Consider the following 14,728-nt stretch of genomic DNA (forward strand, 5'->3'; position numbering starts at 1 on the left):
TAGGAGTAATATATATTACACAGGGCACATGAAGTTTATCTAATATTCTAGGCATTTCATCCCATTTCCAAGAGTCCAAGTCAAATCTGGTCAAACATTTCACTCAATCCTCCTTTCTTCCTTGTCTAGCAGAATATGTCATACAATTTCCAAACAAATATTTGTCAAACTTTGCTTAGGTTAGGAAAATGTTATTTTCTCCAATTTCACCATAACAGATAGTTCAGTATCAATATTTCCAATAGTGAGGCCACAAGAGAGATTTAATGAACCTCCACAACATAATGCCAAGTAAAAGAAGCCAGACATAAGAGACAACATATTGTATGATTCCATTTACATGAAAAAGTCCAGAAAAGATAAATCTACAGAGACAGAAAGTAGAAGGTTGATTCCTGGGGCTGGAAGTCCAACTGGCATGAATTGTACATGGGCATGAGTGCTCTTATTGGGATGATGGAAATGTGCTAAAACTGGATTAGGGATACATGCACAAGTTCTTAAAATTACTAAAGGGGAGCCTGGCTGGCTCAGTCAGTAGAGCATGTGACTCTTGACCTCAGGGTTGTAGGTTCAAGCTCCACATTGGGTGCAGAAATTACCTAAAACTAAAATCTTAAAAAAAAAAAAAAGAAAAAAAGACCCTTTAAATTTTCAAATGTCATTGATTTCTAAACAGGTTAATTCTATAGTACGTAATACCTCAATAAATTTTTTAAAAATATACCTAGATGGATCACAACTTGTAAAAAATAATTTATTAGCTATGTAAAGCATTTTATACTTTAGAAGAAGTACTAGCACATCAATTTTGACTTCATTGTAGTAATACGAACTTTTAAAATAAGTATTTAAGTTAAAAAGATGAGTTAATTTAAATAATTGATTTGAATGAGTTATTTTACTTAATTCATTCACAGATTTAAGTTAACTAGAAATGACGATACTGACAAACCGGAATTTTTTGTAAACACTAATCTGGGTCATTGATTCCTATGTGATAAGACCCCAACTCTATGTGCTTGTGTGTGTGCGTAGTTGTGTATTTTAATCCCAGGATCAGATGTAAAGATTAAATGGGATAAATGTTGAAGAGATGCTATATAAATTGCCAGTGTTGTACAAACAAAAGAATGGCCTACCTAAATTGTTTCTATTTTAACAAAAAGAAATCCTAACTGGCTTATGACAGATAAGAGACTCTCCAGGTGGGGCAGAAGTAATTTAACAGGCCGTCCAGCTTCTTTCCTCCCGGGTTTCAACTTCTCTGATTTCTTTCTTCTGCAAACATTACTGAATGCCCACCACAAACCACTAGGTCCTTATTCTTGATCTTCCAGAAGGGCCTAGCTGTCCTCCTTCTGGTCTCCCCTTTCTTCTTCCAAGTCAAGGTGTTCTATCTATAAAAAATGTCCTGCCTGCATGGGGGGGGGGGCACCCCCAAACCCTTTTCTGGTTGCATTTGGCACAGTTGAAATGAACTGGCATTTGTGAAACTTTTCCAGGTATTAAGAGAGACCTCCCACCCCCCACCAGCCAAAGTACAGTCAAGTAGTCAAGTTTTTAAATTACAGAATTACAGATTGGAAGACTGGGAGAAGAAAAAAAAAAAAAGAAAAAGAAAAAAGCGCTCTTCCTCTCCAGCTGGATTTCAGTTCCTAAACTTCTGCTTCTTACACCCTTGTTCTAAGGAAGTGAGCCTTTCCCACCTTTCAAGAATACAATGAGGGCTCAGTGGCATGTAAGCCCCAAGCCCAAGTGAACAAAGCAGCCACTATTTTCTGTCTTCATCCCCATAGAAACCTGGAGCACCCTCTTTCCTCTGATTCCCACAGGGTCAAGGTTGGTTTATTTTCAGCACATGGGTGGCGAGGTTATTGTTATTTATTACCACTGTCCTGATGTTAGTTTGGCTAAGTAATAAACCGAGGGTCCTTCTGGGGTATGGAATCTTCCACGGAGCTCTCTGTGCTTCGCTAATCAGCCAGATTTTGCAAAGGCCACAAAAAAAAAAAAAAAAAAAAAAATCCGGCCGGCGCCGACCTCTCCCGGCCTCCGAGGGCCGAGCGCCCTCCCAAGGTCCTGCTCCAGCTCCCGCCAACTCGGAAAGCGCCTGCAGAGCAGAGGGGGTCACCGCTTGCACCCAAAGGGGAGAAGAAACAGCTCGGTAGCCGACGGCAGAGCCGACGTTGACACCTGTTCAGGCGGACTTAAGTGCATCTCTCTCTTTACTCCTAATTCCGTAAGAGGAATCGCCCCTAAGCACGGTAAGGCCTGCGCTCGAACCCCCGGCGGGGAGGGAGCCGGGCGGGGGACGGTGAGCCTTCGGGGGTGCGGGCTTTGCAGCCACCGCCAGGCCCGGGCTGTCTTCGTGTCTGAGCTCTGTAGCCCGCCCCTAGAGTCACCGCGAGAACCCCCCCCAGGTCGTCGAGCTGGCTCGCGCCGCCGCACAGCAAGTCAAGGCAACGCAATAGGAAGATTTAAAAAAAAAAAAACGCAAAGCACGTGGCACCCAGAAGCTCACTTTTGTTGGCCCCTCTCCCGACCCGTAGCCGCGCCCTATTGTGACCACGTGGGCAGTTCGCTCTATAAAAGCCGGGCTCGGAGCGTCCCGTCGCCACAGTCGCTTCCTGTTGTTGGCGCGTCGGTCGGCTCGTCGCTGAGGCCGCGGGGCCGTGAAGATGGCGTCTACCAGCCGGTTAGTATGTCCGGCCGAGCCGCGCTCGCTGAGGGGCGCGCGGAGAGTGCCAGAGTGGGCAGGCGGGCCCCGGGGGGCCGCGTCGGGCAGAGCGTTCCGGAGGTGCGGGGGGAGGCGGTGGACTGGCTGGCCGAGCCGGACAAAGGCGCTTCCAGACGGCAGGGCTGTCAGGGGCGGCGCAGGGGCTGCCGAGCCGCGGCGTTCCCGCAGCGGCGGTGCCACCCGACGTCCTGGCTCGTGTGCTCATCCGGACGCCACCCTGTGAGGGCCGCTGTGTCCCCAGCCCCCCCTCGTTTCGCGTCTTTTTTTGGGGTGGGGGGTGGGGTGGGTGGGTATCTTAACCGCGGTGTTTTTGTTGTTGTTGTTTTTTTTTTTCGTGTTAATTTTTTTCTACGCTTGTTTTTCCAGCTGTGGCTCAACCAGCCCACGATCCTTTCCAAAAAGCGGGAAAGGGTTAGTTCCAGGCCCCTGTCGATCTGACAGCTGTAAAGTTAGGGACGTCAGCCCGAGGGGAACTGATTACCGTCCCAGAGGCCTTCCGAAATGGAAGCTGGGGGCATTTCCGAAGAGTTGAGAAGTTCCCTTCTAAGAGGTTTATATTTTTACAGAGGTCTTCTGCATTCTCCTGAAGAACATCTTGCCTGCAGACAATTGCTTACATACGCTGGGAAGTTACTAAGTCTTTTTTTTTTTTTTTTTTTACACTAAGATATATTTTTTTAATGTGATATACTCCTATCTACAGGAAATAAGTGCAGTGCCCTTAAAGACAGCCTTTAATCCTGTGGCCCGAAAAAAATGTTTGTAGACCCTAATTAAGTCTCTCATTACCACTACGAGGTAGATATTAGTATTTTTGCATAAGTGTAAACTGAGTCATGCCGGTGTTGACTTTTCCAAGGTCAGTGTCAGAACAGAGTGCAGAATCCCTTATCAGTTTCCTGTTACCACGCAGCTGGCCTCTAGTTAGCTCATAATGTATTGAAAGTGTCAAGTTCTATAGCTTCTGGGAAGGTAACTGGCATAATTTTTTTGAATTTGTTATCGTCTGTGAGAATTGAGTTCCCAGTGAAAGCCAGTATCACAAAACAGCAAACTGGAGAAGTCCGGGCCCTTTTGTGTGGTACTGCTAAGACTTACTGCTTTATGTTACTGTACTTTTTAAGGGGAAAAAAAAAAAGGTGTTGGGGGAGGCAGTGTTAGCTAAAACAACTTGGAAACCACTCAAAGCCAGGGACACTCTTGTTTACTGATTGTACTTCTGTGATTGAATACTCAATCATTCGGTCTGGGTGTGGCTCTGTTGGGAAAGGCTTTTCTTGTAGGTAAGTGGAAAACTTGAGCTTCCTGAAGACACCTAACTACCACGTCTTAGGGCAGTAGGTCTGAAAAGTAAATGTGGTCACACTTGGGCACAGCTTTTCCATAGGATAGGACAGGAATTTTGTAAGAAAAATTTGCAGCAGTTAACTGTAGTTAAGTTCATGTGCTAGATTCTTTATCAAAAGAATACACTTACCATTGTGTGCCTTTATTTTCTTCGTTTGTTAAAAAATAATTTTTGAAATAAATTGTTTCTGGACACGTCCAGGTCTTAAATCTATGTGTCATTGAGTTGTCCATCTAAATTTTCTACGGGTGAGAACAAAGGTAAAATGTTAGTATTTCTGCCATTTAGCTTTTTTTTTTTTTTCCCCCTTGAGGGAGAATAGTTACTAGGTTAGAAACTGCCTGGTGTTTTCACAGAGAAAAACACAAATGTGAGTTCAAGTCTAAACTCCACCACTTATTCTGTAATTTCAGGCTAATCGTTCTGTAGCTTAATCTTTAGAAGGGAAATAACCTTTATTTTGCAGGGTTGCTATGAAGATGAATAATATGTGTAGCACTAGGCACAGAGTGGGGACCCAATAAGTGATCGTTATAAAGTGAGATTTGGGTTTATCTGGCTCCTTAGGTACTCTGAATTGTTTTAATGTCTTGGGTGGTTGTTTACTCCATTCTTTCTCTTTCATTTCTCTCTCTTTCTTCCCCCACTGCCCTACTCTTGTGGCTCCTTTTTGATTACTCTTGTGGATATTCTAATTAAAGCTGACTGCTGTATCATGATTCATTTTATTTTTTTAAATTTTTTTTATTTTTTAATATTTTATTTATTTATTCATGAGATACACAGAGAGAAGAGAGAGGCAGAGACACAGGCAGAGGGAGAAGCAGGCTCCACGCAGGGAGCCCGACATGGGACTCGATCCCAGGTCTTCAGGATCACGCCCTGGGCCGCAGGCAGTGCTAAACCGCTGCGCCACCGGGGCTGCCCCTCATGATTCATTTTATTTTGGATACGTAACACACAGTAGTACAAAAACAAAAGTGAAAAGAAGTTTCGTTTCTTGCCTAGCTCTCAGCCATCTAATTCTCCCCTGAAAGCAGCCATCATAACCAGTTTCTTGATGTTTTCCTAATAGTTTAACAAACTTGTTTAACAGTGCCAATCTCTCTTGTTCCCCCAAAGTCCATTGTAAACAGTTTGCTACCTTTTTACCATTTTTGTGAAGTTAGCACACATTTTAGGTGCACAGTTCAGTTAAAAATGAGCGCACAGACATAGCTACCACCCCGGTCAAGAAATTAATTGCCACTAGCACCCTGGAAGCCTCCTTGTGCCCTCAGCCATTACCCCCTTTCCAAACATAACCATATCCCAACATCTAATACCATAGATTTATTTTGCCCACTTTAAGGTTTATTTAAATGGCTTGTTTTCCTCTGCCTACTTTCTTTTGATCAGTATTTTTGAGAATCATCTTTGTTACTGCATATAACTGTAATTCATACTTTTTCTAGTTTTGTATAAAATCCCTATGGGTGCCTAGGTGGCTCAGTCGGGTAAGCGTCCAACTCACGGTTTCAGCTTAGGTCCTGGTCTCCTGGTTGTGTGATTGAGCCCTACATCGGACTCTGTGCTCAGTGCAGGGTTAGCTTCAGATTGTCCCCCTCTCTCTCAAATAAATAAAATCTTTAAGAAAAAAAATCCCTAACTTTTTTCACTTAGCATATCTTTGAGATGTTTATATATCATTTATATGCATACATACAAGATAATTCTACTTTTTAATAGTGCAAAATATATGGCCTTATCTTTGTATGCTTTGTGCCGTATGGCTGCCTATTTGTAATTATTGTTACTCTGTTAAGATTTTCCTTTATTTCAACATAGTTTTTCATAATTTATACTAACCTCTTAATTTATGTCATAATTTTAAAAATATTTTCCTAATAGGAATTTATGGAATAAGTACGATTATAAAACAAACTTCTATTTCCCATTTCCCAATGAACAGATCCAAGACATGTTCTGGTTAACTTGAATTTATACATTTTGGGATGTGGATTATTTTATCAGTTATTCAGTGGGAATCACCTATGTTGAGAGTTGATATTCTGAATTATATTTGCTGATGTTAGAAAAATTTACCCGAACCACAACTATCTGCTTGCTTACTGTAAGAATGTTTAATAATGTCTTTTAGATGTATATTTGCGATGGCCATAATTTAACCTTGTGTTGTATTTCAAGTGAACTTTTATTTTTATTTTTTAAAGATTTTCTTTATTCATGAGAGATAGAGAGGCAGTGACACAGGCAGAGGGGGAAGCAGGCTCTTCACGGGGAGCCTGATGCAGGACTCCATCCCAGCACCCTGGGATCATGACCTGAGTCAAAGGTAGACAGACACTCAACCACCGAGCCACGCAGTGTCCCTCAAGTGAACTTTTAAAGAGGGCTTATTTTCCATGATACCAAACGTTTAATTATTGTGAGAGAAATAACTACTAAATCTGTGTTAAATATTTTTGTTGCTTTTTATTTAAAAAAAAAAAATTTTTTTTTTTTTAAGTAAGCTTTATGCCCAGTGTGGGGCTTGAACTTGCAACCCTGAGATTAGGAGTCACGTTCTCTACCACCTGAGCCAGCCAGACACCCCTCTTTGTTGCTTTTTAAAACTGATTTTGTGTCATTTAAGATTGATGGGTCTTTCCCAAACTGCTTTACTTTCAAAATAGAATAATTGAGCACATTAGTACTATCACAAATAGATTAAAAAGTAGCTTTTGAAACCATTTCTTGAATGGTAGCAACTCATTTTTTTGACTAAATGAAATCTTCAGGTGTTAAGTTCAGCAGATGCAGGCACATCCTCTGTTCTATCTACCTGTTAGGTTCGGTCTGCTATTCTAAATCTATTACTAAGATATTCAGCAAGTAGGAAAAAAAAAAAAAAAAAACAGAATTGAAATGTATTCTGACCAGAAAAATAAATGGTAAGTCACACAAACCAGATCATTATATGTAAATGTCACAGGTTATTATGGTGGCTAGTCATTTCTATGCTAATCAAGATTTTTAAAAATCGAAGTAACCTACCTATTAAAAGAAAAAACACTTGCTTTCCCTTTAGGTTTTTAAAGCCTTTAATGTCTGCAGACCTGAAACTATTCTTAGAAAAAACAATTGTAATGGAATCTGTTAATTAGTAGCTGGAATTAAAAGTTAGCTAACTGGGATGTTTACTTTGCAGATTTAGCTTAAGTGTATTACACATGTATAGTATTGGGGAATTGTTCAAATCTTCCTTTACCCCTTGCCCCTAAAAGATTACTTTGTTACATTGGGAGAATATAAAAAAAATTTTTTTTTTCATTTAGTTTGGATGCTCTTCCAAGAGTCACGTGTCCAAACCATCCAGATGCGATTTTAGTGGAGGACTACAGAGCTGGTGATATGATCTGTCCAGAATGTGGCCTGGTTGTAGGTGAGCAGTTACTATGGTTTTAAGTGAAATTCACTATTTTGGGTACTTTGCTTTTGTGCATTTCCTGAAGTTTCTTTTAATGAATACATTTTGTTTTTTCCCCTACAGGTAATTCTTAATTATTTTACAACCAACATACAAAAAGAATTAGGGGAAAAAAGTCTAAAATCAGAGATACCATATTTTATTGCCTATACAAATGCATATATTTCATGATGTTGGATATGAAAGAACATTTAAATTTGAGACAACCAATCCAAAAGACCTTCAGTCCTTAGTCTTCATTTTTTTTTTTTTTAAGATTTTATTTACGTGAGAGAGTGCAAGCATAGAGGGAGAGGGAGAAGCAGACTCCCCGCTGAGCAAAAAGCCTGAGGCGGGCCTGGATCCCAGGACCCTGAGATCATGACCTGAGCCAAAGACAGTTACTTAACAGACTGAGCCACCCAGGAGTCCCTCCTGAACCCCTCTTAGTCTTAAGTATTTGTTGAGGGTAGAGTGGGGGTGGTGGTGACACTTATTTTTATAAAATAATGAATTAGGGGTGCCTGGGTGAAGCATCTGACTCTTGGTTTTGACTCGGATCATGAACTCCAGGTTGTGGAATCCAGCTCCATGTTGGGCTCCATGCTCAGTGCAGAATCTGCTTGAGATTCTCTCTCTCTCTTGTTCCTCCTCCTCTGCCCCCCTCCCCCTGTTCTCTCTCTCTAAAAAGAAATAAATACATCTTTTAAAAAAATGAATAAATTTAATCCAACTTTTGTGGCTTTTAGATATTTAAACAAGATTTGTTTTAGGGTAATAAAGGTGTATCTGCACTGAATCTTACCCAAGGCCTTTTAGTTAACGAATCCAATTGCTTATATAGAATGATTTATTTATGAATTTCTGGTATAAGATTGTTATTGTCAAAAACACTGCTTAACATTTTCATTTTGTTTCTACTTGCTCGCTTATCCAGATATATAGCCAAACTTTTGAAGAGAAATGGTCTGTTCAAAAATTATTCTTATGATTCTTATGAGGGGGTTGTGGCTAGCCCTTAAAAAAGGAGTGGGACTTATTAGCCAGTTGAAATACTTAGAAATGAAAGTGCTAGTAGGATTATGGGACGTATAACAGAAACATTGGTGGTGATACATTGTGGAATTGCCTTACTTGGAGGACATTGGCAGTATTCATCCAAGTAGACTGCTCTCCTCAGACCTCCAGTGGAAGTTTTAAATCATACAGAGTCACTAATAGGAACTATAATCCACTTATAATTAATCGAATTCTATTCAGGAAGCAATATTAATAGCTTAAATATGCTGGACACTGTTTTAAATGATTTATGTATTCACTCAGTTTATCCTCAGAGAAACCTTTGCGATAAGTACTACTAATATCTTCATTTCAGAGATGAGAAACTCAAGTTTAGTGTGGTAGTGTAGCTCCACTGTCTGCATGGAGTCACATTTCCTTTTTTTTTTTTTTTGACAACTGCAAGTCTTTTTTTTTTTTTTAATTTTTATTTATTTATGATAGTCACACACAGAGAGAGAGAGGCAGAGACATAGGCAGAGGGAGAAGCAGGCTCCATGCACCGGGAGCCCGACGTGGGATTCGATCCTGGGTCTCCAGGATCGCGCCCTGGGCCAAAGGCCGGCGCTAAACCGCTGCGCCACCCAGGGATCCCTGGAGTCACATTTCTATCCTAGATTGCCTTCTGTAGTAAAATGAGTTCATTTTGAGATTGGCATTCTGTGACCCACCACCTTTTATTATATATGGCCTGCCTGCTAAGAATGGCTTTTACATTTTTAAGTGGTTGAAAAAAACTGAAAAGAACAATAATATTTTGGGATATCTGAAATATTTTGGGATATATGAAAATAATATCAAATTCGAATTTCAGCATTCATACATAAAGTTTTATTGGACACAGCCACACTTGCTAGTTATATATTGTCTGTGACTGCCTTTGCATTATGACAGCAGAATTTAGTAGTTGCCACAGAAACCATATGTGGTGCTCTCTTCACTTCATACTGCTGCCCAGTGCACTATAAATCCCAGTAATGCAGTTAAAATTCCTTAGCGTTTTGAGTACAAAGCCTGTCTCCATACTGCAACATTTTACTTTGTTACCATACCCATCATGTCAAAACAAAAAGAAAAAAGTGAACTTTGAAAGTCATGCTTTTAAAGTACATGCTTTTAAGGGTTATTTTGTTATTGAATCAGCTGGCAAAGCTTTGAATTTATTTTGCAGTGATACTATAGCTCTGCTAAAAGAATATAATAAACTTTCATGTTACCTTACCAGATAAACAGTTCTCATACCAATTTAGTAAAACAATGATCAGAAAATTTAGAAAATGTGTAGTGGAATATCTCATCACAGCAGAATTTCTTCACAACAATAAAAGAGTACAGTAAGGCTGCAGTTAAAGTAAGTTTCTGAGTGGCTTATTTGTAGCCCATAAAGGGTAAGCCATTTACCAATGATGAGTTAGTTAATTTGTGTTTGTGATAGCTGAAGAAATGTGTCCAGAAAAAAACTTATTTAAGAAAATTAGCCTCTCAGCAAAAACAGTTGCTTGAAGAACTAAGGACCTTGGGAGCAACACTGATAGTCGATTAAATGTCCAGGCAAATTTCAAGTATTTTTCCTAGACTTTTTTTTTTTTTCTTCCTTAGACTCTTGATGACTAGATAGATGTTACTGAGTTGTTGATTCATTGTGTCAGTGCAGAGTTTTTAAGAGTTTGAATCATCTGCATGGAACAACTACAGGAGAAACTATTTTTAAAGAAGTTACAAAAATGCTAATTGAGTACAATCTGAAGTGGAATCTGCTAAGATGTGTTATAACTGATGATGGTAAAAATACATGTGGAAGAAGACTTAGTTGGACAGAGATTGTGAAAGTGTAAGATTTGTAAAGCATGTAGTTATTTATTGTATTCGTCAGCAAGTATATTGTAGAAGAGATTTGAATCTCTTCTGTTACTGAGCGGTATATCAGTAGTGAACTTCATTCACTCTCATGGACTTAACTGTCAGCACTTCAGTGAATCATTGTCAGAAATAGAAGCTGAATATCTCAACTTGCCTACCACAGAGTAATTTGATAGCTTAGTGGTAGCAGAGTTTTCTTAAAATTGTTTTTGAGCTCAAGGCCAAGGTTGAAATTTTTCTGAACTCAGTCCTGCCTTCGACCACTACTGTTGAACACTGGATGGCTTAGAAATTAGCTTTTGCTGCAGACTTGCTAATATTTCTTAATTAATTCAACCTAGAATTACAAGGCAAAATAGTGCCTATATGTTAAGATTGCACTGTAATAAAGTCAATTTGGCAACAACATTATTTGAATCACAAATAACGTCAAGTTGCTTTAATATATTTTATAAACTTTCATTACTGTCAGAAGTTAAAACAGGAACTAGGATCTTCATGCCCACACAAATCTGCAGCAGCTATATTTTCCAAACTCAAACTATAATCAGTGTTTTCCAGACCTGGATGCAAAGGAAATTTTCATATTTCAGAATCTGTTTAACTCTGCAATTAAGGACCTTCCACCTAACCTTCAATTGGGAGTGATTAATCTACAATGTAATGACATGTTAAAAGGCAAAATATCAGAAGAATGTAATAAAATTCTATAAATGCCTTTCAAGCAATGAATATGCTCAATTAAAATCATATGCTTGCAGATTAATATCAGTATTTGGCAGTTCTTATCTGTGTGTGATAAAGACTTTTTAAAAAATGAAATACATAAAATCCTGTTAACACAGCATTGACAGATGAACATTTGTAATTGATTTTGATGATAGAGAACACTAACTGAATTCCAATTAAGTGAAATATTATCACCCCAAAAGAGAATTCTCTTCTTTCTCAGTAGTAGATATGTATTACAACAAATTATACTCAACTATTATTATAGTTTTAATTTCATCAACAGAAAAATCAGTGGAATTTTCCTCTTCATGCAAGTGCCTCAGTTTAGCCTCTTGACCCACAAAGCCTAAAATATTTACTATATTAGGCCCTTTAGAGAAAAATGTTTTCCAACCCATAAGTTAAATGAGAACATTCTAATTCCATAGTATTAGGATCAAACTGGTAGTATGTAAGAGTTAAGAGATAGAGGTTTAAAAATTTTAAAAAAAGGGGGGGGGGGATCCCTGGGTGGCGCAGCGGTTTAGCGCCTGCCTTTGGCCCAGGGCACGATCCTAGAGACCCAGGATTGAGTGCCACATCGGGCTCCCAGTGCATGGAGCCTGCTTCTCCCTCTGCTTGTGTCTCTGTCTCTCTCTCTCTCTCTCTCTCTCTCTCTCTCTCTCTCTCTGTGTGTGACTATCATAAATAAATAAATAAAAATTAAAAAAAAAAAAGAGAGGTTGCAGATAATTTCAGCTTCTCTGCTCTCCTAATTTAAAAAGCAGTTCAGGAATTTTGCATTCTATTCCCAACCCTTCCATCAGCTTCACTTCAAACTAGCATGATAGTTCTGTAAGATTAACCAACTGGAGAAGGAAGATCTAATTCATAAGGCTTAAGTCCTTTTTTTGTGCTTGGAATCTCTAATCTTTACTTGCATTTTTCTGCTTATATCAAACCAAACAAGTTAGTTTTCTTTTAGTTTTGTTTTATTTACTTATCAACCTTGAACACCAGCATTGAAACTATTATATTTTATCCTAACTAAAGCAATTAGGCTAAATTGTAAGGCCTGAAAATTAAAAAAAATAATCTGATTAAATTTCCTTTCTGTATACAGAAATATATTTTTATGGTAATTGATTTTTCTGGGGATACCTGGGTGGCTCAGCAGTTTAGCGCCTGCCTTCAACCCAGGGCGTGATCCTGGAGTCCTGGGATCGAGTCCCACATCGGGCTCCCTGCATGGAGCCTGCTTCTCCCTCTGCCTGTGTCTCTGCCTCTCTGTGTCTTTCATGAATAAATAAATAAAATCTTTTTTAAAAACTGGGTTTTTCGGACAAAAATATAACAGACACCTGTTTTAAAATACACAGTAGCCTCATCCATGTATTTGTGGTTAAACATGTAGTGTGTCCTACAGATGAAGTATCTGTTCCATGAAGGTGGAAGGCAAGAGTCTGCTAACAAAGTTCCGTTTTGCTGAAGAGATAATCAAATTATGTTGAAAACTTAAATGAACATTACAGTCCATGAGTCTAAATTAAAAAATACATGTACGTGTGTACATATATACATAAATGCATATGTTACTGTCATAGATTGATTATAAATTTAGATTGTATTATATATTTAATTGGCTTTGCATCAACTTGCTGATTTAAAGGAATATGCTCTTTGTTTCCAGTTCGGTTCTGCCTTTATCTCTTATGCTATAGAGACAGGGAAGAAATTAGCCTGGGCAGATATCCTCAACCCACTAAGGGCATAAAGTTTGTGGCATTTTTTATATTTGAGATATTGATGTTCACAGAGATTTAAATACAGATGTCATTCTGTGCTTCATAATAAATAATCTTGGTTTACATGATTTGAATGTGCTTGCTAAAACATTTTACCTTGTCTGAAACTTTTTAGATTATGCCATATTTATTGAATAAGCATTTTCAATAGCTTTTGATTTAAATAATCAGACAACTATAGAAACTGGAACTCTTAGGTTTGTTTTTGAACAACTCAATACTTAATATTTAATTTGTACTTAAACTTAGGGCAGACTGTTGTCACTAACTCCTTTTAATATCAAATTCAACACTAGATACTGCTCAACTGTTGATGAAAGGTATTGCTGCCATCTTTGGAAGTTACACTTTGTCAAACCTCGAATGTCTTTTAATCCCTCCCCCCCAGTATTTAAGTAGTTGTGTGGTATTTAGTTTCACCTGTAACTTGGGTGGTTTCCAATATTTTGTGGCTATTTTTAATACTATTTAACGTGTAGTGATTGCCTACTTTGACTTCTCTTTTATTTGAATTACGAGACTTTAATTTTAAACATGGGAAGTGTTATGATTTGTCATTGGCTGTTTAATCTTACCAATGATTCTTAGGGTATTGGTAGTGATCTCTAAAATAAGGCCAATTTTTGGGCAGCCCTGGTGGCTTAGTGGTTTAGCACCACCTTCAGCCCAGGGTGTGATCCTGGAGACCTGGGATCAAGTCCCACGTCGGGCTCCCTGCATGGAGCCTGCTTCTCCCACTGTGTCTCTGCCTCTCTCTGTGTGTCTCTCATGAATAAATAAAATCTTTTTTAAAAAAATAATAAAATAAGGCCAATTTTTAAAGCAAAGCTTTGCCATTTCTACCATGCAACTGTTGGCTCTAACAGCACTGTTTTATGGGGTTTCTCCCCGCAAATCCTAACAGTGTGGTTGTGTCACTAAAAATTGAGCACTAGGTGGCAGTGTAATCATATTTAGATTATCTGTTCAAAATTTCACCTTGTACATTGTTTATAGCCAGCAAAGTATTAAGTTAGTAAGCTGCTGTTAAAGCATAAAATTGGTTATGATGTTTATAAATTAGGATTTCAAATCAGGTGGTGTTTAGATGTAGTTATCATTTCTAGTTAAAGCCACTTTTTATGTGCCATTTAAACCTGAATTCTTTCATTGTTCTTAAAAGGAATATAAGGAAACTACCAGTAAATAGTATAGGTATATTTGAATGAAAAAGATGAGCCAACGTGACTTCTTTATAAAGTCATTCTGGATATTGTTTATACCAGGGCATCTGAAGTATAAATGTGCATTAAGAATCAGCTGTTTAAAGATTCCAAACCCCATTTCTAGAAATTCTAGTTCAGATCATAATCAGTAACCTATTAAGAGACACACATCTGTACTATTAATGTACCACATTTTTTGAGATCTTCTGTACATTTGGGTTTTCATCTTTTCCGCGTCAGCAGACTGCAGATCCCTGTGGGGCAGATAGCTTATGCGTGTCCATAGCTCCTAGTATAACTAGTGGCCCTCGAATCTAGGCTTGGCTCTATAAGTTAATGAGCCATGTAACTATAAGCAAGTTACGTAATTTCTCCAAGTTTAACTTTCTTCATGTGTAAAAATAAGTCATCCCCCCACCCCCACCACGCGCCCCAAACGGGGAGCAGCTACCATACCTCTCAGAATTGTTAGTTGTTGTTAAAAATCAAATGAGATAATGTGTAAAATGTATGAGATTTCTGTGATATTTTGGGGGTACCAGTACTCCTTTT

At 38.7% G+C, this 14,728-nt stretch overlaps 1 protein-coding gene across 1 annotated transcript in view; it reads left to right on the top strand.

The window, feature by feature from the left end:
- The first annotated feature begins 2,552 nt into the window (after positions 1-2,552).
- The window catches only part of GTF2B (general transcription factor IIB), a 35,324-nt gene continuing 23,148 nt past the window's right edge, over positions 2,553-14,728 (top strand). Inside the window, exons 1-2 of the mRNA XM_041750445.1 lie at positions 2,553-2,698; positions 7,406-7,512. Coding sequence (XP_041606379.1) covers positions 2,682-2,698; positions 7,406-7,512 — 124 coding nt within the window. The 5' untranslated portion in view covers positions 2,553-2,681. The remainder of the gene's footprint in view (positions 2,699-7,405; positions 7,513-14,728) is intronic.

This window comes from Vulpes lagopus, chromosome 3, assembly GCF_018345385.1.
Source record: "Vulpes lagopus strain Blue_001 chromosome 3, ASM1834538v1, whole genome shotgun sequence".
NCBI classification, from domain to species: domain Eukaryota; kingdom Metazoa; phylum Chordata; class Mammalia; order Carnivora; family Canidae; genus Vulpes; species Vulpes lagopus.